General features: G+C 49.6%; 1 protein-coding gene across 1 annotated transcript in view; it reads right to left on the bottom strand.

Moving 5' to 3' along the window:
- LOC122368336 (chondroitin sulfate proteoglycan 4-like) overlaps window positions 1–26,638 on the bottom strand; it is a 95,816-nt gene that overhangs the window by 21,440 nt on the left and 47,738 nt on the right. The window contains exons 3-5 of the mRNA XM_043342178.1: window positions 14,466–14,629; window positions 6,181–6,323; window positions 1,682–5,561 (exon numbers count right to left, since the gene is read on the bottom strand). Of these exons, the coding sequence (XP_043198113.1) occupies window positions 1,682–5,561; window positions 6,181–6,323; window positions 14,466–14,629 (4,187 nt within the window). The remainder of the gene's footprint in view (window positions 1–1,681; window positions 5,562–6,180; window positions 6,324–14,465; window positions 14,630–26,638) is intronic.

Genomic DNA, 26,638 nt, shown 5'->3' with positions numbered 1-26,638 from the left:
GGTACTTTAATTGGACGTTGGACATGTAAAAGAAATATCGGATATCATATCCAGAGATATTAGTGCTGGTCTGTGCGGCTCTCTACCATCGCATATAACTTACATATCACAGACCAATATAGCCCACGCTGAATGCCAATTATTTCGCCAAACTGATGCCAATATCTTCGCATCCTGTTGAGTTGTAATGTTTATGAAATCTTCGCATCCCACAGCGTCGACATGTACCTACCACTTTCAGAAGAAATGCAATAGCGCGTTATTGAACATTCCACTGTACAAGCATGTACACAGTCGACTTTTCCACATTCTCGCTGACTAATTTGAGCCATCGGCGGTGACTTGGGTAGGGACGAGGGAAGCCGTATCAATCCAGGTGTCACTGGCTGAGTGTCGGCTGAAGAGCTCCGACAATTACCAATCAATTAAGCCCGTTTTAGCTTTACATAAATGCCATGTAGACTCTTCGCCGTTTTGTGGGGTATTTATGGTAGGGTAGACCGGGGCAAGTCGCCCCGCCGAGGTAAAACGCCTCACCGATGTTTCTCGGAACTGGCAAGGTTCTGGGGAAACATGCTCTCTTCTATAAAACGTGCACTATACGATCATTATATGAGCAGACTGGAAATAAATTGTGATGACTCTTTAGGGAGATATAACCAAAAATGTGTTTTTGGAGTGATTTTTATGTTTTGTTGTCAGATTATGCATCATGGCGTTCTTTTATCGTCCACATCAGGTTAACGACTTTTATGTATTTTGAACAACTATTGTCTAACGCTTATAATGCCGGGTTGGTTCGTGTTAAATTACGTCTTCCTGGAGTGCAAGGCGTTGTTCTCTGACCGAACTACGTGATGGGGTAAAACGCCCCAGTAGGTCGCGGGGCAAAAAGCCCCATGGGGCATTTTACCTCATGTGTTGTTCGGACTACCCACTTCCTAATGTTCGGTAGCTGGCGAACGGTATGTTTCTATGCATTTATATGTACTTTTCTCAGAAACTGGATGGCAAAGGAAGTATTTTGTTAACATTTGCATTGCAATAATTAATTATTTGGCCTTATGAGGCAGGTGAAAAACCTGCTCATACAATAGTGTCGTAGCTGAACTGGCAGGTGCTAAGTTCAGTGCCATGCCTCCCAAGGTCTAACGAACCTTTCATATAAGATTTAGTCAACTAGCATGTTTAATCTTTAATCTAGAGTATGGGGCTTCTTGCCCCAGGCCGTGGGGCGTTTTGCCCTGGGGTTGGGGCAAAACGCCCTATTTGCAGTTGCTTCACAAACCACTTCCTAGCTGGGAGTCCGATCATAAGTGAATGAATTTGAGGGGTGGAATTTAAAGTAAAATGTCCAAAGAACGCATTGAGCACAAATTTGGCCTTCCAGGTTATGTGGGACAAAAGTCATGTAGCAAAATAAATTATCTGGGGCGTCTTGCCCCAGGCTACCCTACTAAAAAAGCTATAACTCTGAACAATAAGTTAAAGATGTCCACCAATAAGCATGCTATCATAGCATTTATAAACACATTAGGTGTTGATATTTATTGATCTCAAAACTTCTCATGCCAGTAATTTTAGCTCAATATGCTCCGTTTTAATGCATATTTGTGTACTGCATGATAGTACTATTATTTTGTATCCTGCATGATCAAGTACGGCGGCGCCTGGCACTCACCGTGACGTGTCCGTCGCTGAGCTGCTGAGCAGTGAAGTGCTGCAGCTTGACGTCCTGCCGACCGGCCAGCTCCAGTCGGCCGTGACGGGGCCGGCTCAGCACGTCGAAGCCGGCCACTCTGCGCCGATAGTACTCGCTGGCGACAGTGAGCGCGTGCGGGCTGAGCGCCACGCGACCGCCCTCGCTCAGTGTCAGGTTGCGGGTCACCAGTCGCACCTGCACCGGAATCACGAGCAGCCGGAACAGCAGCGACGGCAGGCTGACGATGCCGTTGGTCACACTGAACTCGAAGCTGTCCTCGGTGGCGTTGGCCACCGACTGCACGTAGCTGAGGTTGCCGTCATTGATGAATGCCTGGTCGAATGTGATGACCTTGGGACGTGCGTCAGGACCGCGTAGCATCAGGAAACCGTGCGAAGGTCCGCGGGTGACGGTGAAGCGGATGTCCCCGGGTGCAACGTTCGGGTGCATGACGTGCAGTAGAGACTGCGATACCGTCACCATTTCACCCTCGGCCACCAGAGCTGAGCGGTTGTTCACCACCCGTAGCGGCTCCCAGTAACTCTCCGGGAAGATGCGGAACTGCAGTGAGCCGTTCGACTTCAACTTGCCCACCTGCACCGCGAAGTGGATAGAGTCCTGCGTGCCCGAGCCTCCGCTCGACTCGTACTCTACGGCTCCCAGTTGCACGTTCCGGAAGGAGAACGCTTTGGCCGGCTCGCCGCTTACCCTCAGACGACCGCGCTGCGGTGGAGTCGTCACCGCGAACCGTACGTTCTCATCAGTGACCTCCACGTTAGTCTCCGGTCTTAGCGCATCGGCGGTGATCAGCTTTGTGTCTCCGCGAGGCACTGTCAGTGGCGTCTCGGTGGTGTTGAGCCGTACAAACGGGGCAGATGCAACGACGTCGAGCACACCGGTGGTGAAGTGTGTGCCGTCCGATACCCAGAGGACGAGCCGCGCCCGGTCATCACCGGCGTGCTGGAACACGAGCCGGTCCGAGTCGATGTCCGACTGGGTGAAGCGGAACACTTCAGTGTTGTAGTCCGGGTGCAGATAGAGCGCTCCGTTCGGGATCCCGCGACGTGTGTACTCAATGTCTGAAGGCTCCGTGTAGAGATCGCGATCCGAGAATATGAGCTCTGCAGGTCGCACGGCACGCCGACCGTTGCGCACCACATACAGTGTCCTCGTCGCAGTTCTTCGCGGTGCATTATCGTTCCGCATGACCACGACCACCTCGGCAGCTCCGACGTACTGAAAATCATCGTCCGGGTTAAGCGAGGTGGCGACGAAGGAGAACGTGTCGCTCGGGTGCTCCGAGTCGTCGTGTGCGTACAATACGCGACCTTCGGCCATTTCTTGTGATGTGAAGTGTGCGAGCGGCTCCGCGTCGCTGGCTGAACGCAGTTTACCATGCTGTGGCGGATCAGTCACGTTGTAGAACACGGTTGTTATGCCGTCAATCTCAATGCTAATTAATTTCGGGGTGATCGCAACCGCATCGCCCTCGCCAACCTCAATCCTTTTGATGGAGATCATGCCTTTTGGTGCCGGGGGCACATGCCTCATATTGAATTCATGCACTTGAGACTCAAAACCAGGGATGCGTACCCGGAATCGGAACTGATCTGTAAAAGCTGAGTACGACTTTCGATGAAGTCTGTATAGAATACGGCTTGTATCGATATCCCTCTGAGTGAAGACTGCGCCAGTAGGCAGAACTTGTCGTCGCGCAGGGCTACCTTCCAGTCGGAACAGCTCTCCAAATCGCGGCGTTGACACCATCACAAAGGAGATATTTGCTGCAGGCTGCGAGAACGGCAGCGCATCAGCTTGAAGAAACTTGTTTGAGACAACAGCTTCTTGGGAACGATTAAGAACCAACTCGACATTAGCAGTCAACTTGATGCTGACCAACAAAAACTCTATTCTGAAATCGTAGACAGTAGGCCGTGGAGAATCCCGCAACGTCACCTGAAACTTGAAACCGTCATGAGTTGGCGTGCCGGAGGTGTGGCGGTATCGTACCCGACCCCTCTGAAGGTGACGCTGAGTGAAGTGACCGGTCGGCTGCCAGCGACCGTTTCCTCGCAACTTCTGTATCTTGCCGTCCTGAGTCTGTTTGACAATGACGTACTTGATCTCCATGTCTTCTTCCTGCGCGTTGGTTGTAAATGACAGATTGGCTGGTGTTATGAGGGCGCTGGCACCGTGCGTCAAACGCAAGCCCGTATTATTCGCAGGTACCGCCTCCAGTCGAAACACCACTACTTTGAGAACCGCTGTGTCGCTAGCTGCCTGGCCGTCTGAGACGCGGAGGGCCAACTTTGTGTCGTCGCTACCCTCATGCACGAACTGCACGAGACCGTCGTCCACCTGTTCCTGTGTGAACGACTGCACTGGCACCCCAGGATGGCGGTCGAGTTCGACATGCCCTGACACGTCGGTGGGACTTGTCAGCGTGTAGACTAGCTGCCTCGGACGACTGTCTGGGTCCTCAGCACGCAGAATGTCGGAGTCAAGTGTGCGCCGCGTGCCGGCCGCCATGCGCACCGATGCACCAGGTGGTAGAACAAGACGGGGCCGATCGTTGACGGGCGAAACGGTCACCTGAAGGACGAACCGGTGCCGCGCCTGTAGATACTCGGGGAGCGTAAAGCCCGCGCGTGCAAACAGCTCCAGCTCGAAGACGATGACGTCCTGTGCGCTCTCGTCACCGCCGTGAAGGTAGTGTACCCGGTCGGAAATTAGATCGAGCAGGGTAAACACTGATTCATCGGGACGCCGCCACACATCAACACTGAGGGCACCCTGCTTTGGCGGCTCACGAACGTGGAAGAAGACACCCGAGTCGCGCACGCCGTACTTTTCGTAGTCGAGCACCACGTGAATGTTGGCGCTGGTCAGAAGTACCTCGCCGCCCTCTGGGACAGACAGTGGCGTCAGCGATAACAGCTGGAGGTCGTCGGGGAGCCGTGTGTCAGCGAACACGTCGTGCTGACCGGCGAAGTCGGCACGAACGCACACTGCCTGGTCACATTCGCAGCGAAACTCAGACACACCTTGGGGCACGCACACACCCCCTGACACGCATGGATCACGCAGACACGGGTATTCCCAGACGCACTCTGCACGAACGCCCAGACTCTCCACAACGCTGGGGAACCCGGTGAGCTCCCCGTTCACCAGCAGGTTCTGCACGCAGCCGCGGAAATCCAGAGGTAGGTTCGTGATACCCTGCTTCGAGGCGCGCAACCTGTTCTTTTCACTGAGACCTCCGACGAAGAAGTTTGAGATGAACGCGTTGAAGTCGCTTTGATTTTCGGGCTTGACGCTCGTTAGCGTCTGGTCAACGGTCAGCTCGACGTACTCGGCACTGATGGTCAGCTGCGTCTTGTGCCAGACGCCGTCGTTGATGGCGATCCTGCTGTCCAGCTGAAGAGTACGACCAGCACTGTGAAGCTCCATGCTCAGTCGTCCGTCCCGCAGCGCCACGATCAGGTGGTCGGGGCCCCGTCGACCGGCGTCATTGTACACCACGAGACCGTCGGCAACGGACGTCTTCAGGTCCAGTCGGATCGTGCCTCCTACCCGCGGCAGCAGCGACGGCATCATCGCGTAACTCCGCTCGTCGACAAAGCTCATTGAAACATCGGCGTCAGCGTCGAACTGCTTGTCACAGCCCCAGGTGACGTGATGTGCGGCGTTGCGATCGCGTGCTTGCGCGAGGATCTCCACCTCGTTGAAGCGCACCTGGTGAAGACAGCCGCGAAAGTTGTCCAGCAGGCCGAGGAAGATTTCCGAGAAGTCACCCATGCCGCCCACGAATACGCCATAGTGAATGTTGAGCTCGTAGAATCGTCCCGGCAGCTCGATCCTGTAAGAGAGAATATGCGCTTTAAAGTAGTTGTGGCGAAAACGCTGCTGCAGCTAGTTATATGATGATAATTTCACGGATCAATTTGCCATACCTTCGTTCGATTTTAACCTCCCGAATGGCTAATATAGCGGTTAGCGAATCTATCTGAAGCTACTAAAATAATTCAGTTAATAATCTTGGAAACGAAAATATATTGTCTAGTATCGGATGCGAACTATTGAACTGAAGTGGCTCTGGTAAATGCTCGGCAACGGCCTTGGACTACCCAGTTGGCAGTTGAACAGCCAAAGTTGCGCGATGAATCAATCAGAGGTCTCGCATCAATTCAGCAACTGCAAGTCTCAGAAGTGATGGCTGCTCCGCGATGTATTGATCGTCAGTCCCGATGAGGAACGCTATTGAAGAACTTTGAAAACAAACACAAATATTGCTGGCCTTTGTACAGTTGCCTGTGAACAAATATGCCTCAAATTAATTTATTTGAACTTCTGGCCTTAGTTAATTATGGGCCATCATATGCCGTACTTCCATCGATAATTAGCGCCGTGAATACCCATCAAAGTTCCTTTTTAGTGCAACCGTCACCGCCCGCTGTGTAAGGTCACTAGATACTGACCTTGTGACGTGCACACCGTCGATGGTGAGAGCCAGGTCGGCGTTGTTCCTCTGCACTTGGACGTCGTGCCAGAGCAGGTCGTCCAGTCGCCGGTCACTGGGCGAGGTCACCTCCCCTTCGCCGGCGCCCAGGTTGATGCGCACCTGCAAACACACAAGCATGCCGTCAGGTCCGATCAGGGAGTAGCTGGAATTGATGCGGTCCAAACAAGGCAGGGGTGATGGTAGAGCACAGGAATAAGTCTTTTTTAAACATATGTATTGTCTAGTCAATATCCAAGTCCTAACGACACCTTTCAAATGATATTTCACATCGGCCAATAGTGCCGTCCCAAGATGTCACCAATTATCAACATACGGGTCAAATTACCAGGGTCTTATTGTTTATATACACTGCTCTACAGAAACTCTTCCGTAAACGTCTCTTTAGTATAGTATTGTAGCTGGGTCTCCATGGGTCCACCACAAGCGACCATGTGCTACCACTACGTCCGTCGTAACAACTTACTACCCTGGACAATAAGGTCATCATCTCTTCGTTACGGCCAAGGATTCGGCTTCCGCAGAGTGGAATGACCTCTTTCGAGACCAAATGAAATCTTACAAAATAAATGGCTGCAATCAGGGAGTTTCTGTATCTTCACTCAACTGCTAATGTAGTCTTGATAGTTGGAAGGCTAACTAGCAACTATAAAACGAAGAGAAATATCACACTAAATTGGATAGCGTGTTAACCCTCGCCCGTAAACGGCGATCTGCCACCTTCGCCCATGCAGGGGGGGGGGGGGTTGGTGCGACCCCCCCCCTTGGCGTTTGAAAACGGAGCGTCGTAGAGCTTAGCGGAAAAGACCAACGGATTGCTCTCAACGAGATCTCGCGATTGGTGGTATATTTTTTGGTCCTAGGTCAATATTTGACCTACTTTTGACCGGTCAAAGGTCAAATTTTCGGAAAAATAGACTTTTTCAACTTTATGTGGCGATTGCGGCAAAACGGTGGGAGATATCGACTTGAAACCTTCACTATCGTGTTCCTTGATCAATTCTCTATCGTTTGGTATGTATTTCGTTTCCCTAGCTCTAAAAATGGCGCGTTGGGAGCGCCGGAAGTCGGCAAGGTCACAGTCGGCGGCAGAAATTCGAAAAATCAAAATTTAAATTTTTGAAATCTGATTGTATTTTTGGATTTGGGAGGTCCATTTGCTCCCTATAGAAGCTAATATTGCTGCATATTCCCATTGAGGTGACAAGAATTAGCAAAATAGTGGTTCGGGCGCTTTTCAAAAATAGTACCGGACGCTGTTCCTCTTGTGACGTCATAGCTCCGTGACCTGACCTGACCCGGTCAAGTTTCTTATACCATATGATAGCCAATACTTGCCCCAACATGCATGGGAAGTTTCATCACGATCCATCAACCGATGTCCGTACCACCGGCAGGAAACCTCGGGCGTTGGCACTCAGTTTGTGAAAATCCGGCCGGAGGCTGTTCCCTTTGTGACGTCATAACTCCGTGACCTGACATGACCCGGTCAAATTTTTTTATCAAAAGATGCGCAAGGTTTGCCCCATAAGGTACCCAAAATTTGGCGGCGCTGCGCGCCGCCGTTTTTGTACTATTTCCGAAAAACCTCAGGGGGGGGGGGGGGGTTGCACCAACCCCCCCCCCCCCCTACATGGGCGAGGGTTAAGCCCTTGCCTGACGGCTCTATAGCCGATAACAGACATGCTTTATTTGCGCCCTCTTCATAACGGGTTTTGGTTTGAGTCTATGTTTACAATGACTGGCTGCTTTGTGCCTACCACCATCAATATAAGTTGTTCTGTTTGATGTTAATTATGACTAAGCATAGGTAATCATTTATTCGATTATTTAACAACGTGAACCCGTTTGCAATGCTGTTCACTTCTGATGAATAAGTTATGCTTCTCGGACGCATGCTTTTACGTCGCATGTGACACAAAATCGGCTTTTTAATTATGTTAGATGCTTTGCATCAATAACTTAGTATTATTATTATTATTATTATTCTCTGACGTACGTGTTTGCATCGGCCGCATAGGTGCACACCATCTGCGATAGCATGTGATCTGATCTTGGAGGATTCTCGCATCGCCCGCTCTACCGCCCTCTGGCATCGCCATTTATCTTCACACATCGTTATTCGGGTTATCAGAGAAATAATATGCTGATTGATGGTCCCCTAAGGCGATTGTATGGAATGCCTTGACCTGCCTGCAACGGGATGGAGTACCGCGGGACTCCGAGAAAGTGTGGAATGGCAATGTGGAACAGCATGCCACAATACTGATGCTAAGCTCGGACAGGCACAAAATGGTAAGCTCTCGTAATAAAACAGTTACGAAACGGTCGATTTGATCGCCTAACCTGACGGATAGAAACTGCGAAATATGGGTCCCGGTCAGCAGGAACACGATTGAATGTGGATCCTCATAGATCCATTTGGATCCCGGCAAAATTATTCCATTTTTTCATTATCTTTAGCTCCTCAAAAAAGATCAAGCTTGTGAATATCGAAGACCAGTATTTCGAATCAATTGTAGTTTCGCGGTCAGGCTGACGATCCCGGTATGAAGAAATTGGGCGAGGAGATACGTCCATCACGGAGAATGTGCAGTGATACCGGGAGACACCTCAATTTTCCGGCCAGTCGCTCGAACCGGAATAAGTTATCGGATGTGGAGCCGTTTGCGAAAACAAGGCCGTCGTTCCGCGGCAATGCGTTGGCAGGATTCGCGGCTGTTCTCGCAAACAAATTCAGTCGGCCGACAGGGAAGCGACGATATTGAGAATCCACCGCGGTAGAACGAGGCCATTTTTTGTTTGTCTGAGAGTGAAACAATTCAGTTTTGTACGGTTGGATATGTTGTTTATGTTTGTCATTTGTGTGGTATTTTTAATAACGCAGTGATCGTCATAAACATTTATGTAGTTTTTAATTTCACTACAGTTCCGCAACTTCAAAACACCCACACAATTCGGTGTCAGATTGTGCATGGCTAGCATGCTGTTCTATCTCTCGTTACCAAACTGTTGGAAAGATATTTCCAATTTTTCAATTCTTGGTGACAAATTGCCAAATGGCATTGGTAAGGAAGCTGAAATGGAAACTGAAACTACTAACCCATGCTCCATTATCACAACAGATCCCACTGATATGACACATTATAGAAAGACGGTGTTCGCCGGCCTGCCTTTCCGCGGTCGCCGGGAATTCCCTGGGAGCCGACACGGAGGCGGGCGGAGAGCCGAGTGGTCCGGCAGACTCAATGTCCCTCGCTGGGCGGCCCGCCTCTGAGAGGCCTCTCGTGCCACGCACCGTCCGCACTCGAGTGCCGCCCGGTCCTGAGTGGCCACATCGGCCGCCGACGGCCCCAATCCAGTCCGTTTGTTGTCTAGACTTGGCGACGGCTGTGTCATAATAGCGACGAGAAGTCGGCATAGTGGAGCGACCCACGTCCGGAGAAGTTGCGCCGCGCGGAAAAGCTGGGGTGAAGAGAAAAGCGAGCGGTAAAAATAAAGACAAAATGAATAATGAGCAAGGTGGGACAAAACACGGGAAGAAACACCACAAAAACCTGGCTACAAAGCAGACAATGGCCGTACCAACAAGACCGAGCTGACCTGGGCGTGCGCCGTGTTAAAGAGAATGGGATGGCACGGCAAATGACTCCGGGTTCATTAGGTTGACGGAAGCTAATGCGTTGTTTTTGCCCTGCCGCCACACAGCGGAGAGCTCCACTCTGCTATCATTGCGGGTGGGGAGTCCGCGCAGAGGACTGTGGTGACGGCGGCGACGTCGCGGCGCGATCGGACGCACCTCCTGCACCCGACCCTCCAATATCGTCGCCTGTCGTCAGCTGTTCGGGTGTCGCCGGCGCACCCGGCGATATTAATAGTCGGTGCCGACGCCGGCAGCTGCCGACAGGAGCACCGACGGGGAGGCGGGGGGAGTGCACCACCGGAAGAGCGCCCATCCCTCTTGGTCGACAGCGGCGTGGGGAGCGGCGCGTCCCTCCGCGCCGTCCGAACGCGACGAACCGCGCCGCCACAAAGACGCCCCGCCGAGTGGAGACCGCTGCCGGGGGGGGGGGGGGGGGGGCTGTCGCCTGGAGGTGCTCTCAGACGTGAGGAATACGCCCGTAGCGAGCCGAGGTGGCGGCAAATGATGCACTGCTGACGTGTCTCTGACGTGCCTTGCGCGGATGGCGAATTGGGGACAGATTCTGGGTCGGGTCTTATTTAGTTACCTTGATTGAAGAGATAGAACAACGGCGGTGATGTGCGATTCAAAACGTCAATAGTTATTTGTCCCCCTTCAGTCGTGTTGTAGTGCTTCTGGAACCAGGGGTAACGTCTCTATGTCACAGATGTTTCCCAAACGTTTCCCATATTTCCCAATGACCAGTTAAAGTATTTTCACTGTGACATCGCCCCTGGCCAATACCACAATATATCCCATCAGTAGTTTCTATGCAGGTGGTATTGTTTTTACAGGTGAAGTTTCTGTCATTTTCAGCCTGCCTTTAAGATTGATTTTGCTGCTACCTACCTATCGCATGAATAGGGATAATTTCACATGACTTGATCAATTACCAACTGAAGCCCAGCTCAGCGTGATTTGTAACGGGAAGGCTCTGCCATACTGGGAATGGAGCGGTCTCGTTGCATTTGCGACCGAATGATTTCTTCGTCTGGGAGTTGCAATATTTATGCCGTGACATTTGTGTTATGACACTGCTGGATATCGGTGGTGTGGTGGTGGAGGCTCTATGTTCATAATTTAAAACTGATGCCCTTCAGGCTGCTTTATGGCCTTCTTCCTTTTCGTTGACATTTTCTTAGATGATGGAGAGCTTCTGAAACCAGTGGCAAAGTCTGCGGCAAAGACAAATCACTTGAACTGTTTACATCGTCTCCCTGGTTGACATCATCCCCTAAAGACTCACTCTCTCTCCTCTCTATCTCTCCTCTCCACTCCTCCTCATCAGTGGGAGCACCGATCCGGCCAATGCATTCATCATCTGACATTGAAATTGCTTCAATTGATTGACCGAGCAGTAACAATTGCCCTTTGACATCACGCTGGGATGCTGCCCATCCGGCAGCCGGACGATCCCCCCTCCCTCCCACCCCACTCCTGTCCAGCAGCGACGACGAGAGCTCGCCGGAGTAGATTAGTCCGACTAATTAGCACACCGGACCGCCGGACTCACAGCCAAATAATGGCTCTGGTGCGGCTAATGTCGTCGGTCGGAGAGCGGCCATCATGCCGTCGGGTCCCACAACGCGACGCGACATGGGCAGCCACTTAGATCGGCAACAGAGCAAGCAGCAAGTGGAAAGCGACATGGTGCACATTCGGATTAGTGAGTAGCATGGCATATAATCTATCAAGAAATGGTGTGAAGTCACGGTGTCTTTTTATATTTACTTTCTTAATATTTGAATAATAATTTTCTGGCAATTCTTTAGAATGCCCATCACGCAAAAGGTTCTCTATTTTATTTTCGGAACGAATACTTTGTAATATGTATAATTTTAGCCTGCCCATCCAATTCATATTGAATAGAATAATCCATTCCTGTACAAAAGATTTCGCTCACGTCAAATGCACTCAAGGCCACAATGCGGGATTCACCCTCCTTCGTCAATGGCTCTTCTGAAGGTGGAAGCCTGGCTGGTTTCTCGTCTACAATACCCACCACCACTAGCTTTGGATATTGGCATCTCGCCACTCTCCCTCTCCAACGGAGACAGCGCCCAGCGGACCAGCGACCAGCGCTGCGGACCAGCGGACCCCGACGGGCACAGGGACGCCGGCGGCCACCGCCCTGCCCTATCGGTGAGTACATCGCCGGCCGCCGGCCCGAGCGGCCACTTTACGAGTCGCCCTCAAAGAGCCCGAGGCGCCGAGCCGATTTTAGACGAGTCCACTATCCCCGGTGGAGGGAGGTCGGTCTGATGGACGGCGGTGACATTTTCCGACCAGGGCGTGAATATGATGCAGTAGACACCGTGGAGAGCAGGGGTCCGGCGCTGTCGGAGAGGAACGCACTAATTTAGCGGCCGTTCGGTGGCTCCGGGCGCGTCTCATAAAGCGCAGGTCGGTCGTTGGACAGCACTGAGGCGAACGCCGTGGGTTGAGAGGAATGCTAACCGAGCGGTGACCCCCGGCACAGCGCCCGTGTCGACGTCGACGGCCAGCCGACGGGGACACTTTCATCTGCGCCGTCCGTCACTCGGCGTCGTACCGAGCTCAAACAGCGGGCTGAATCACTGTGCCGCCGCGCCGGAGTGGCCGTTACTCGTCGGAACGGAACCGTCTCCCGGTCGGCTCCACCACTACTGGCAGCTCGACTCGGCTCTACGGCACGACCGGCCGACGATCCGACACAACCCGATGGAGATCACTCGACAGTCGGTCTGTCTCGGCCGCAGCCGCTGCCACGGGGGCAGCCTGTTCCACAGTTCTGTCTGCACAGCTGCTTTCCGGCAGCTGGTGTCGATTTTTCAGCGTCGTCAGTCGATGGTCGCCAGGGGTGCCGACTACTGCTCCGTGGAAAAGTTCTGACGCGTCGGCCGGATATCAGAGACCGACGGCGCGGGAATTGTGGCCCCGGACGGAAATAGTATTCATTCGCAGAGTCCTGCGCGAGGCAGTCGACAGGTCTTCTGATGGTGGTGCACCCACCATGGTGGGTTGCGGTTGAATGTTTTTGAAACAATGAATATGTAATGAAACGGAACAAACAATTTGTTATGTGCTTAAATTTACCTGTGATAAATATGAAGTGTCATTCTATATCGAATAAGTAGCTAAGAACATGTTGAGTAGCTATGTCCACTATGTCCAATATGATTGCACGTCTAAGTTAATTTATGACTTTGCTACTGTGGAAGAACGTCAATATAAAGAGCAATTAAATGCATGATTTATATTTTGTACTAGGCTAGTTTCCGAATTGGCGTTTCTCCTCTATTCGAAGTAATGTTACATGCGGTTTAGCGGTTGGTATCTACCGGTAACGAGGTGCAACTCCCGGTTCCGCTCATAGATGGCAGCAGTATACGTGCGCCTGAAGATATGCTGTGCCGCATCACTCCCAGGCTGTGCCGCATGACTCCCTGATTCACTACGGCGAGGCCGTAACAGCGATCCTGGAAATTTGCGTCATGCCTCGCTTGGCATGTCGTACGGTGTGGTACTTACAGATCATTCAGGATTGCTTGTATCGCTTATAGCAAAACGAAATAATTGGTAACTAGATGACTTCCTGGTTTAGGCAACGCAGGCACATGTGAAGTTAGATAATTGAGTATGTCTTAAGATATTGATGGGGCTTTCTAAGAATATTGGCGACTACTGACTATTCTCTGCACATGAGCTCTTAGGCTTGGTGGCGTAATATTCTCCGTAGAAATTAATTGTGAAAATACGTTTCATTGTTAGATGCAACACAGTTACAATTCGGCAGAGGGTAAATGCATTTTCATTGGTATTCTATGTCTTTGCTACTTTCCGGACCATTCTAACCTCACTATATGGGCCAACTATCATCATCCCTGGGGCAGGGTCGTTCCACCACGATCGCTGGAGTACGGCTGCATGATTAATCTCTGGTGTACTAATTCATACTGACAGAATGCTCATAGCTTGACGAAATAATCTATGTGTGGAGGGCTATAAATATCACGTAGGAATTACAGCCAGACATCATCACTGGCAGCGCCGATAGACGCGGGCCAAGTCAACGACCCTATTTATATGAGCCGAGGATGGCGGGGACTCCCGGACTGCTAAAAATGGGATGCAATGCATTAGTGGTAGAGATGGTTCTATTACAATCGTATTTAATGTTTATCTTTATTGAATCATACGGAAAAGATGTCTACTCGGTGTTCGAATCTAATCAAGTATTGTAAAGTGGTCATGAAAAATTATCAAATTATGAATACCATGGGACACAACAGCCGTTCCAGTTTGTCGTCAAATTTGAAGCGATCTTGGCTTTTTATAAAACGTAACGTTTGAAACACAGTCTTTGACAGATCTCTTCGACCTTTCGACCCCCGAATGGACCTCCGACTTTTACGGACCTCACCGGGCCTCCTCGTACCCTGCGGGCCTCCCTCCTGAGACCTTCCTGGACCTACCCGGGACCTCCCCAAATATTCCCGGACCTCCCCAAACCTCCCCGGACCTCCCCAAACCTCCCCGGGCACCCGGGCGGACCCCCGACAACCGCAGGTGGCCTCCCTCACCTTCAGCAGGCCGCCCTCCAGCAGCATCAGCAGGTAGTCGGTCCGTCCAGCAGCCACCAGCAGCAGGGCGTCGCCGCGGCCCGTGCGGAACCGCAGACTGACCGAGGTGCTGCTGCGCGCCTCTTGCAGCGCCGCCGTCACGTGACTGGTGCCGTAAAACGAGCCTGCGGGCACACAGTGGGACAGAGTGTCACGTGACTGATGCCCTAACATGAGCCTGTCGGCACAGGGTGGGTCAGAATGTCACGTGACTGATGCCCTACAATGAGACTGTGTGCACGGTGTGAGGTATGTCACGGGTGATGTGACTGGCACCTGAAATGAAATTGCGGGTTCGGGGATGGGCAGGCGATGCTTTCTTGGTGTCCCGGTACCATTCTAAACAATGTGTCAACATTGCTACGCCGTACTTTTTGATGCGCCGTGGACGACTTTTTGATGCGCCGTGGACGTTGAATCACATTCCACTCGTGACTGTTGCCAGCGGAACTGGAGGGAGGCAAAACTGAGGCCATGCAGACGAAACAATTAGCATGATATTTAATGCGATGAATGTCATGATCCGGCGTCAGTAAAGTATTATTTGCCTAGTGTTAGAATTGCCTTTATTATGGTGATAAATGCACCAGTAAGTACATTTTATGATGCTTCATGGACGATGAATATGGTCATTATGTTTTAAAAGTGGATAATAATGAATTAATGTATTTTATTTAGTCTTCTATCATTCTCTCATTAACCTCCCAATAGCCTTATTTCCATATTTTCTTCATTAACTCGTCCATGTGGCGGGGAGATTGTTTTGGAACCGGTGCCGATAGCGGTGGACACTATCTTTTTTTTTTTTTTTTTTTTTTTTTTTTTTTTTTTTTTTTTTTTTTTTTTTTTTTTTTTTTTTTTTTTTAAGTGCATTTATTGTCAAATAAACAGCATTACTGCCACAGTCCAGTCATCCATCACACTTCCACTCTTCCGCGATCCGCCCACAAAAGATGCAGTAAAGAGCACATGAAACTGCATAAATAGCATATCAACTAGATCATTATCACCATTCTGAACCACAAGCCCTTCCGGCATGCCAGCGGTCGTCACCCACCACCAACCGAATACAGAGGCTGCGGAGACATTTACGTACATATGGCCCGTCGTCGGCAGCGCCCAAAGCGCGGCCCGCCCGCCGGCGGCCTCCACAGCCCGGCTCTCACGGGGCGCGGGCACGGAGCACGGAGTTGACGCACGACGCATTGCAACATCGCATTAAGAGCGGAGTTCAGCTCATCTCGTCGACAGCCCCCTCCCCCACGGTGGGGGCCCCACCCACCCACCGCGAGACGGACGCGCGGCGCGTCAGCTGACAGGTATGACACCACTCGGGTATCGGTGCCGGCGTCCGTCCCTGTTACAAATGTCAGAACGCACATCAGCGCACAGCAGCCGGATCAGCTCCACCAGGGAACGGCCACCAACACGGCCACCGCGGCGACGCAGGAAGCCGAAACGCGGCCGACGGCAGCGCAGGCCGAGCAGCCAGGCAGCGGCAGCCATTCTCCGGAGGCGGCGAGGGCGGGCAGCCCAGGTCCCCCCGACAGCAGCGACCGGGATGGCGACGACGGCGGCGGTGACGGCGGCGGCCATCACATTTCAATCGGTGCCTATGTTTTGTAGAATATTTATAACATTCCCCCATTTGTTTTCGAATTTTTCAAATTGCCTAGAGTTTTTAGCCGCCTTTTTTTCTTTCATGGCTTCTGCCCGGAGCAGGGACGTAAACAAAGGGATACTAGGGGGACGGTTCTTATTTTTGGAGCGCATTATTGTGTGTTTTGCTACCAATTTGATGAGTATTTCAATGTTTGTTTCCTTGTCACGACAAGGAAATATCCAGCTTTCAGGTGTTGTTATTAAGTTGATATTATAATGACTTTGAACATGTGATTTTAAATTATGTATAAAGTTTTGAATTATGTTGCATGTATACAGAGCGTGAAACAATGTATCGTCGTTACCACAAAGGTCGCACGCAGCAGTTTCTGTTTTTCCGATTCGGCAGAGAAAAGTTTTAGTCGCAACAATGCGGTTAATAATTCGATAATGAAGTGCTTGAAGATATGTGTTGTTTGTAGACGATCGCACATCGCAAAAAGTTCCATTATGCATAGAACCAACATCTCGAATCCACTTACAACTTATTTTAGATATGTGTGAATCGCGATTTACTTTAATTCCTGTTACTAAGGTTTTATATACCACTTTGGAAAGATGCAGGTTTTGTGAGAGAAGCTTGATTTTAAAAGGTTGAATAGGATACCATATGTGTTTAGCTATGCATGCTACATTGGGGGAAGTATCAAATGCCAGGCTTCTTATTATGGAGGTATAGCACAAAAATGTCATTTTGATTTTATATGTGGCTGCAAGCTGCTCTCTGCTCAGTAGCGAGCCATCAAAAGGATTGAACAGGTCTGATATAAATCGAAGGCCTTTTTCGTTCCATTCTTTAACGATAGACTTTTTGTATTTTGTGCTGTCGGAAAACCATATGAAGTCCGCGAGTATTTCATCGTTGTCAGGTTTATATGCAGTGCAGAAACTCGACCATCCGCGAATTACTTCTTCCCAAAACCTGTTCTTTACCTTTTTGGCCTCCATTCTTAATTTCACTGACCCGAAGCAGACCAGGTTTTCTAGTGGTGGAATTGTATCCTGTGCAATAATTGCCCACCCAACGTCTTTAGGTGCCCAGTATAATCTTTTAAGCCAGGATACTTTTAAACTTGTCATGAAGGAGCGAATATCTATCATTTTAAGGCCACCCCCGCTAAATTCTTTTGTTATTAGCGCACGTTTTACTTTATCCGGGCCATTGTTCCACAGAAAGCGGTATAGTATGTTCTCTACCTCTTTAATGGTCTCTTCCTCAAGGTTTGGTAGTGATGTCAATAAATGAACTAGTTTTGAGACTAAAAGAGATTTAATAACGGTTATTTTTCCAACTAACACTATCTTGGTGGACACTATCTTGGCCATCGGCTTCTCATGGCGGCAGCCATTGAGTGACGGCCGAGGAGCGCTTAACAGGCAGGCACCGCCACCGACACGGAATAATGCATGAGCCAGCCGCCGTCGTATCTTCGCTCGCCCCATCAACTATAAACTTGATCTTGCATTAAAGTGTCGCGCGGGCGAGATTAAGCTCGCCGCGCCGCCCTCGCAGATAGCTGGCGACTGACACAACTCGGCGCGAAGGACAGTGTGAATAGAGGTGTTGCTAGGGCCGACGCGGCTCAGACAAAAGTGGAAATCACGTGGGCGAGAAATCCGGCGAAGACTTACAACGTACGGGTCGATGCTGGTTGTCCGGGTAACAACATACAATCACTTCTGAATTCTTGTGAAGGACTCTTTTACATCGGACAAAATTGTTCCGTAAATCTTATTTTGTTTGAGGAAATTTGGCCCATTTCGTCTCGGCGGGCATCCATCCAAATCACATCAGTGCGCGCCGTTTAAATAAAGAGAGCGATCTGAAACAGCATCGATCGTGGCTCCCGCAGGCGACGGACCGAGAGGTGGGGAGAACTTGAGAAGCGGGCGGATCGCGGAAGGGCTGACGCAAATCCACGTAAAGGGTGACACAAACAACAATAATAAATGCTTGGTTGTCGATTAGGTTCTATGCGTCATGTTCTGTTCCGTGGAGGTGTCATCATTACTTATTTATTCCCGGTATGTTAATTATTTCGCTAGTGTCGACATAAGTTCATCCAAATACAAATCTACTTATGAGATTTCCTAATAAGCAGCATCAATGTATGGTTGGACTGTTGCCTCACTCTACTCAACGTTTATATATATCGTGGGGCTGCGCGACGGGTGTCGGGTAGACGGTGCTGTCTTGCGGTGAGAAACATGGTATGCTGATCCGTATCCTCACAAATGCTCGGTGTTTTCACTGCATGTGTTCCGTAAAGGAACAGTGATTTCGGTCATATCATACCCTTAAAGTCTGGATTGGTCTCAGAACGTCCAGTGCAGTTGAATTATATGGGGATGGTGTGGACGGTATGTGGGCTGGCGTCACATGTTGCACCCTCATACCGTTTATTGCACCATTGTAGATTTCATCGTCACTCAGCATTCATTCCTGAGTGGTTTCCTGGGCCGTATTTACATTCAGTCACTTCCACTTCCAAGGGTGACCTGAGCCCACTCTGACTGAGAGCAGCGGAATGAGAGTAAGGGTATCGTGTGGCGACGGGCGCAGTATGTCTCTCCAGGGTATCTGTAGGAGTGATAATCAGCCCTGGGGCAGTGCCTCATGGATACCTACCGGGATTCATCAGCTGGGTGAATCCCCAGTGAATGGGACCGTCTGCAGGTATTTGCAGCGCTCCCTGGGAGGTGGGTACTGCTCCAGGGAGAAGCGGTACCCATGGGAGGCAGTTTCTGGTTGGTGGGAAATTACTCCTGGGAGACAGTGCGCAGTACTCCTGGAAAGCTGCACTCGTGGAGCCGGTGGGCGGTAGCCGGCAGCAGGACACTGACGATGAGCAGCCGTCCTATCCTGACACTCGGGAATGTCCCTGGTCCCACAGTGCCGGCCAGGGATGTAGGTATCGTGACCGCCGAGCCGGGCTGGCGCGCGCGACCGGTGGCGACGCCCTCGGAAGGTGGCACATCATTTGCACGGCTCTATTAATGGTGAGCCGGATGATGGCCGACTGTCTGTGGCTTTGTTGTGTCGGCGCGGAGCTGGGCGCCCGTCTGTCCGGAGACAGACGAATGTGGCTGCCGATGATGACTGTCTACTGCTGGATAGTGTGGATCTACTGGATCTACTGTGTTGGACATACAGCTTGGATCCGTGCATGGTAAAACAGCTCGGTGGGGTAGAGTAGTGAAGTGTGAATGCAAGGGTGGACATGGGATGACTTGCAATGGACTCACACTCTAAAAGGCTTTACATTCCAAAAAGTTTTACATTCCACTTTGTATTCCAAAAAGTATTGACAAATAATGCCTGAGGGAGGGAGTTTGGGGCCGGTGTAGTCTTTTTTCGGTGCGCTGTGCGTCTCAAGTATCTGATAAAATCGAAGATTTGCGCGGGCCGCCCTTAGGAGGGTGGCCCGCACATTTTTGGGATGCCGGTAAACAGGTTTGGGACAGCATGGGGGGGGGGGGATGGCGAGCACAGTCCCCACAAAATGTATAGACCCACGCATCAAATGTAAAATAAGTTGTCAAATAACTCGTTTTTCGCTCGTTCACTTACATAATAAGTCGTCTTTTGATTTCGATTTTTTTTTGCAGAAAGTTCATCAATATTTACTTCTTTAGTCAATGTTTATTGTCTTTGTTGCGTTAGGCCTAGGGGAGACATTTGCAAAAAGTTTAAATTTCATCTTTTTTATGCCGGATTTCGATTTTTACTGCCATCGCTTACTAGCACTTTCTGTGCTTTTGGGGTAGGCTTTTCATGCAGCTTTTTATTCATTCATTATGCTGCTAATTTTCTTAATTAGCAAGCGATGTAGTCTAATTTCAATGTAAGCTCGACTGTAGAATATTTACCAAGCCAGTTTCTTCAAACCACCTATTAATTAGGGATTTTGTTAGGCTATTCCCACGCATATTATCACGCATTGTAACGCCTGGTGTTCGCTTCTCGTAGGTTGACATGCTAAAACTCTGAAGACGGAGTCGTTCGTAATAACTTATCTTGTGGCTTTCTGTTGACTGCTGTAAAATGCGGGCTCGGCAATTTCCTTACAGACCTCGTAAACCTATGCTGATAGCTAAGCTGTGTAACGATTTTGTGCGCTTTTTCATTATTTCCTGTGTAACTATAATACCTACTTCGCCATTTTATTGAAATACACAATGCGGACTTCTGATTGATAATTATTTACCACTACATAATAAACCATTTTGTCTGCCATTTTCATTTTTCGAAGCATTGACGCGCAAGTTCTCCAAGTCCATTGACAATTGCTTCAGCAGTTCATGGGGACACCAAGTTGGGATAATGCGCCTGCAGTATGCCAATTGCGGTGTGCAGCTAACTGTCATGTGAATTAAGCGACACCGAACACATTTTTTGTTTTATTTCTACACTTCCCACCACATCTTATCAACTAAGTTAAATGAACGCACTCCATCCACTTTTTCTACTGCACCAAAATTAAAAAGGCAAAGGCGCATAATAATTTACATATATCTTAGCCCTCTCATCCGTCAAAATGAGCCATTTTATCACGAGCCACTCTGCTATCCCTATTAGCGTCTCTGAAGGGGCGGCGCATACCGAGCAGTTGGCCACTGTCACCGGTCGGGCCCCGGTCCGCGGCCTCTGCGCCACCGATGCATCATCCTCGGAGGCGTGTCGGCCGTCGGAGCCGGTGCCGACGAGCGGCCACCGATAACGCCGCCCGTCGCCGGCGACGCGGAGACGGCGGCAGCCGAGCGTCGCTATCGGCGGCGCGGCCACCAGCGCGAGCGGCCGACTGTAAAAGCGCCGCCGCCCAACCGGGCACCGGGACGGAGGCACGCGGACAGCTGGCCACCGCGAAATATTAATACCTCTTACTGGTATGAAGATGGTGATGTGTTTCGCTGATCTGTTTTCATAGATTGATAGATGCAGTATAAAAATATGAATAATAATGAAAACTTTGGATGGTGCTGCTGTAAACTCATATTCATAATTTTCATGTGAGTACATATTTATTGTTTTATTACATATTTCATGTTTATGATGTTTTGTCTGTTCTGTCAAGGATAACAAACTAGTCAAAAGTAATTTACATGCCATATAATGAGAGCGACTTTGACATAGAAGGGATCTCGTTCGAGCTTTGTTCAACTTGAATCGAACAACAGCATCAGCAAGTTTAACAACTTCGGCATCCCTGACTGCGTGCTGGCTGTGCGCCGCTTGTTTCTTGAATGACCAGCGCAGATAGTTAACTTTGATCTGCCTGGAGGATCACAACGAGCGGCTGTAAAGCCCCGAGAGGGGCGGGGTACAGGGATCGTAAGCGATCCGGACTCGGCCGGCCACTGCAGTCGGCCCGTTTGATTGTTGATAGTTTATCTTGGGAAATCGGCGCTCGGCTGCGCGTGGCGGCTGGGGCTTTATGGTATTGGTTTTATTAGGACACTCCAGCCTATGGCGGATCCGCTGGTTTAGGAGAAAACGAAGTACGATGGTGCCACTTCCGCATGAATTTTTATAGTTTGGCCATGGTTTGGCTGTATATTTCGGTAAGTCGTTCAGAAGATGATTGAAAAAATACTTGATCCGTCGCTGGGGTCCATGGCAATTGTGATGGGATGCTTTCTTGCTAAATGTAATCTTTATAGACTTAATACCATGAAGAGATGGCCTGCTTCAGGGAAGCAAAAGGCCTGCACCATTTTCCATATTTCTTCGCGCGAGTGAAAGGCGAACGGTCGGGTAGAAAATCTGACAGAGCAAACATGCAGAGTCCACATTCGTCTGGAGGCGAAGCGAACATTAAAATTGTATGTGTTTCAGCCTAGTTCAGGCTAATTCCGTCTGCCATTCTGACTCATTCCATTTCATGCTTTATGACCCGCAGACACGCGAAAAATGCGTTAAGATGTGCTGGCATGAGCGACACCATTAGTTACCAGCGCGTGGCGTATGTTATCCTCCCTTGCCATAATAATTGAGTTGAACGTTACTTATCTAATATTGCCGGGATAAGTTGGATCTGATTACGTGTACATTATTCGGACCAAACAGTCTCAGCCATGTCTTGTGTGTTGTTCAACATACCTGGTTCTAAACATGGCTACTTTTCGTGAGCCAATAACTCGGCATCGTATGTACGAGGGTCGTTCCAAAAGTAATGCCTCCTATTTTTTAACTCCGCCGCAAATGATCGGAGGGCGTTCAAATTTGCACCATATCATGACTTAACCTTAACTCGCATGTCTTTAAATTTTCATTTATCTATCACAGCTATTTCCCGCGTGACGTCTTGGTAAACGAAGTTCGTCATGGAAACTCGTCAGAAGTAGAGATGCGTCATTGAATTCCTTCACAGGGAAGGGAATGCACCCATCGACATTCACCGACGTTTGCAGAAGGTCTAGAGAGCAGACGCGGTGGATGCGAGCACAGTTAGCAGATGGGTCCGTCGCTTTGAAAGCGGTGAAAGTGATGTCAAAGACAAAGCACGCTCCGGACGTCCGCGCACCGGGCGCCAGCAGGCAAAGTGATGTGCACCGTCTTCTGGGACAGGCAATGTGTCATCCTCTTGGATTTCCTGGAACCAGGAGCGACTGTAAACTCTGACCGTTACGTTGAAGCGTTGACAAAACTGAAGGCCCGGATAGCCCGAGTAAGGCCAGAAAAGAAGAGAAACATTCTGTTTGCAACATGACAACGCTAGGCCACACACGAGTCTGAAGACCACAGAATGTGTGGCAAAGTTCGGCTGGACATGCTGCCACACCCTCCGTATAGTCCTGACCTGGCACCGTCCGACTTCCACTTGTTCGCGCCTCTGAAGGACGGCTTACGTGGGCAGCGCTTCCCAAACAACGACGCCGTCATTGCCGAAGTGAAGAAATGGACCACCTCGGCGGGCGCCGACTTTTACGAGCCAGCCATCAAGGCTCTCGTTCATTGCTGGCAAAAGTGCATTGAGAGTAGTGGTGCCCACGTAGAAAAATAAACGTAGAACAAAAAAAGTATGTTCGTTTTAATGATGCCACCCCCATCTTCCAATCTCATCAACTTTTTGAGTTAAAAAATAGGAGGCATTACTTTTGGAACGTCCCTAGTACTATGACTGCCAGTAGCTATTGCATCCTAAATTAAATAGTGATCTTGGACCACTCCTTAACAACACTCCTACTTCTTAGTTATGCCCCCTTTATTGAATTCCGTCGAATACAGTGCGGGCCCAGTTCAAGCTAACGAGGCCATTATTGGCTGCATTCCAATTACCATTGACTGAACACTTTATAAATGCTCTTCATCCATCCTCAAGAATTAACCGCTCTCTGCAAATGTAAAAAAGGAAGTGAAGAAGAATTGAATCTAACGGCTCATCTTTCGTACGTCGCGCCAGAATGATTAGGGACGGTCTGGTGCTGTCTCGATCATCGACCATCATTAGAGTGGGGCTCTCCGGCGAATTCTGCGGGGACCGGCGGCCTCCGGTAGCTGGGAGCAGGCCTAGCCGGGGCTCGCTGTGCTCAGCGGATCGTTAGATTGTACTGCACCGGGGCCGGCGCGCGTCTCAGGAGGCTGCAGAGGACTCCGGTACTGAGGGGGTCATCTCTGAGACGAGCAGGAATACAGGCAGGCTGTCTGGCGGGTCAACGGACAGGGAGTGAGTAGATTGAAGGGGTCCGCTTTTCTCATTATAGTCTATCGGACGTTGATGCACATTGCACATTGAACATGATCTTCAGTTTGTTTACATTTCCTCCACGCATTCTCGGCGCTTGTTATCGTGCTTCCATTGCAAAGGTGTCTCGCTGCACCATATAATTAATATTTACTGTTGGTATAATCAGTGACAATACGGGAAAGGTTTGGCTCATATTTTTGTCTTTTAGTTTGCCCTGTGTACATTCATAGTGCATAAGCACAGTTACATTTGTTGAAATTGTTTTTTTTTTTTTGTAATCTTAATGTTTTATTTATTGTGTAGTTGTGCTTTACATTTTACTGAATGTTAATTTTGTAGTTGTCTGTCATTGCGCTCATCAATTTACTATAGCATGTATGCCACTTTACAAGAAAGATGCAACTTCAGCATTCCTCGCCGTCACTTGAACCTGGCCAGACGTCGACTACATAGCGCTGACGTCATTTCTGCGGACTCCCTGAATAGGTTCAACCCGTGGCACATGTTAGATGCCTCAGGTCTCCTAAGGTGTCGAGAGCAGCAGCTGGTGCGACGTTGTTATATGACCTGAACGTGACTGGTCCCGACACTCCTACCGCTCTGTGCAACACGTCCCACCTCCAGACAGGCGGGAATCCATTAGCTTAGTGCCTTGTGAAACCGCCTGCCAGCTGTCATATGTATGGTAGAATATGCCGACCGGCCACGTCTCTAAGCGGTTCATTTACTGATCCTATTTCATTAATTATAGGTTTACATCTGACTTGTGTAAGCTCTGTTGGTGCATTATGGGCAATGAAACTGTCGGACAAAGGGCGATGCTGGTAAAGCACTAAGCAGAAAGTAGAAACCGCCGATCTTGTTAGTTGTTAGGCTGCAGTTATGGCGCATTTCCGCATGATGGCGATATGTATGTATGTACTTATGTATTTGTTGCTGGCTTTGCCACAATGTTTTCGGTGGTCCTAATTATTCAGCTTATGCGGGTTTATCCCCAGTTCACTATTTACATTGCAATATGCCTGGTGGTTTCAATGGGCGCAACGTAATCGAAGTTACAATCAATGCATAAGAGATGAATCTGAAGAATGCTAGGCAGCATCAATGCAATGCAATGCAAACACTGGTGAACTGGGAGTGGGCAAGGTCAGGTGGTGGGTCCGAAGCGCCATTCGCAACAAGCGCCGCTTGTTTTTCTCACAGACATTAACAATGCAAAAACAATGTAAAAAGCTTATTAAATAGCTTAACTATTGTCATTGTCGGTGAGAAAGACAAAATGTCTAACTTTTCTAAGCACCACTTAGCTTGGCACCCGGGCCCAAAGCCCCCTATTCATGCATGCGGTCTAAATTTCTAAATAAAAATCGAGGAATCGTACTTGGTTATGTTAGATTGATATCACACGCACTTGGTAAGCTGTACCACATCAATTCGAAGCATGTGAACTTTAGTGTGATAACCAATTGCATGCCTCCGCACATCCTTCATAAAGTATTATCAACACATTTTGCCACTTTTTGCCACTAATTTGAAATTATTTATGCCAGTGCTGTCAGATATCTGCCGGCGGTATTTTGTATCTGTCATTTAGTCATGCATGTAGAATCTACATACACTATCTACATACACGGTCTACATATGTACACGATCATATACGATCAAAACTCTGATCTACATTGTAGATCGTAGTTCGTGACACATTATTTATTTTGTTTTACGTGTGGAAAGGTTTCTACCCTACCTAAGTTGAGCTAAGTGTAGATTGTAGGCCCGTGGAAATATCCGGATTTTTGTTTTCAGCTGCTTCAATTAAGTCGGTTTGTGACCTCATTTTTCTCATTGTTCTCTCTGCTGAAGAGGAGACCACTGGTGACTGGAGAGCCGTCGGCGGCGGCGGCCGACGGGGCTTATCTGCAGTTTTATGTCGACCGGACCAGAAGGCAGAGGTCTCTCCAAGGCAGCCGGCGCGACTCGGTCGGGTCTTCCGAACCAACTGCCACGGATAATTGTGGAGCCTCCAGACGGCAGCGAACTGATCTCAGGAGGTTCACTGATCCAGAGCTACACTACAGCTGTTTCACGACAGCCACTAGAGTCATCGATGTCGATGATTCATGTAAAATAAATACACGAAGGCCGTTTTACGGTTTACCCTTATCAAGGTAAATGCGTACCCTTTTTTACCCTTATCAAGGTAAATGCGAGCTTTCCGCAATTTCCAAACTAAATGGGTAGATAGTTATTAGTTAAAATTGAATGCTCGAGGTCCTGACTCATGTCTAGATTTGGTTTGCTTCCTGATGCAATGTTGTAATTTTTTTTACAAATCCGGTTGCCAAATATCCGAGGCTGTCGCTTTAGTTTGTATTTAGTGCAGCTGTCGTTTGGTCCGTTTTTCTCACTGGCTGCAGCTGTGCTGGGCCATCATGCCGTGAAACTGGCGACGTCCGTCTCCTTAGAGCTCCCCGGAGACTCGGCTGGTGCCGGGCCGAGTGAGACGCTGACATCCACCAGACGGCCTCGGGCAGGGACGGTGCGGACTAATGGCACCGGACCGAGGGCCGAGAGGAATGCATTGCTGAGGACTGGGAGGAGTGCATTGCCGAGGACCGAGAGGAATGCATTGCCGAGGACTGGAAGGAGTACATACATTACCGAGCCATGGCGGCAGCACCAGAGCGAACTCACCGGGCACCGACCGGAGCGTCGGACGGAGACGTTGGCGGTGGGAGTGTCACCAGGATCCTCCTGGTCACACGGTAAATTATAAAGACATAAAGA

Source organism: Amphibalanus amphitrite, unplaced genomic scaffold (assembly GCF_019059575.1).
Source record: "Amphibalanus amphitrite isolate SeventyFive unplaced genomic scaffold, NRLGWU_Aamphi_draft 000940F_arrow, whole genome shotgun sequence".
Taxonomy (NCBI): Eukaryota; Metazoa; Arthropoda; class Thecostraca; order Balanomorpha; family Balanidae; genus Amphibalanus; species Amphibalanus amphitrite.
Note: the sequence above shows the minus strand (reverse complement) of the source record. Positions and strands in the feature narration are given on the sequence as shown.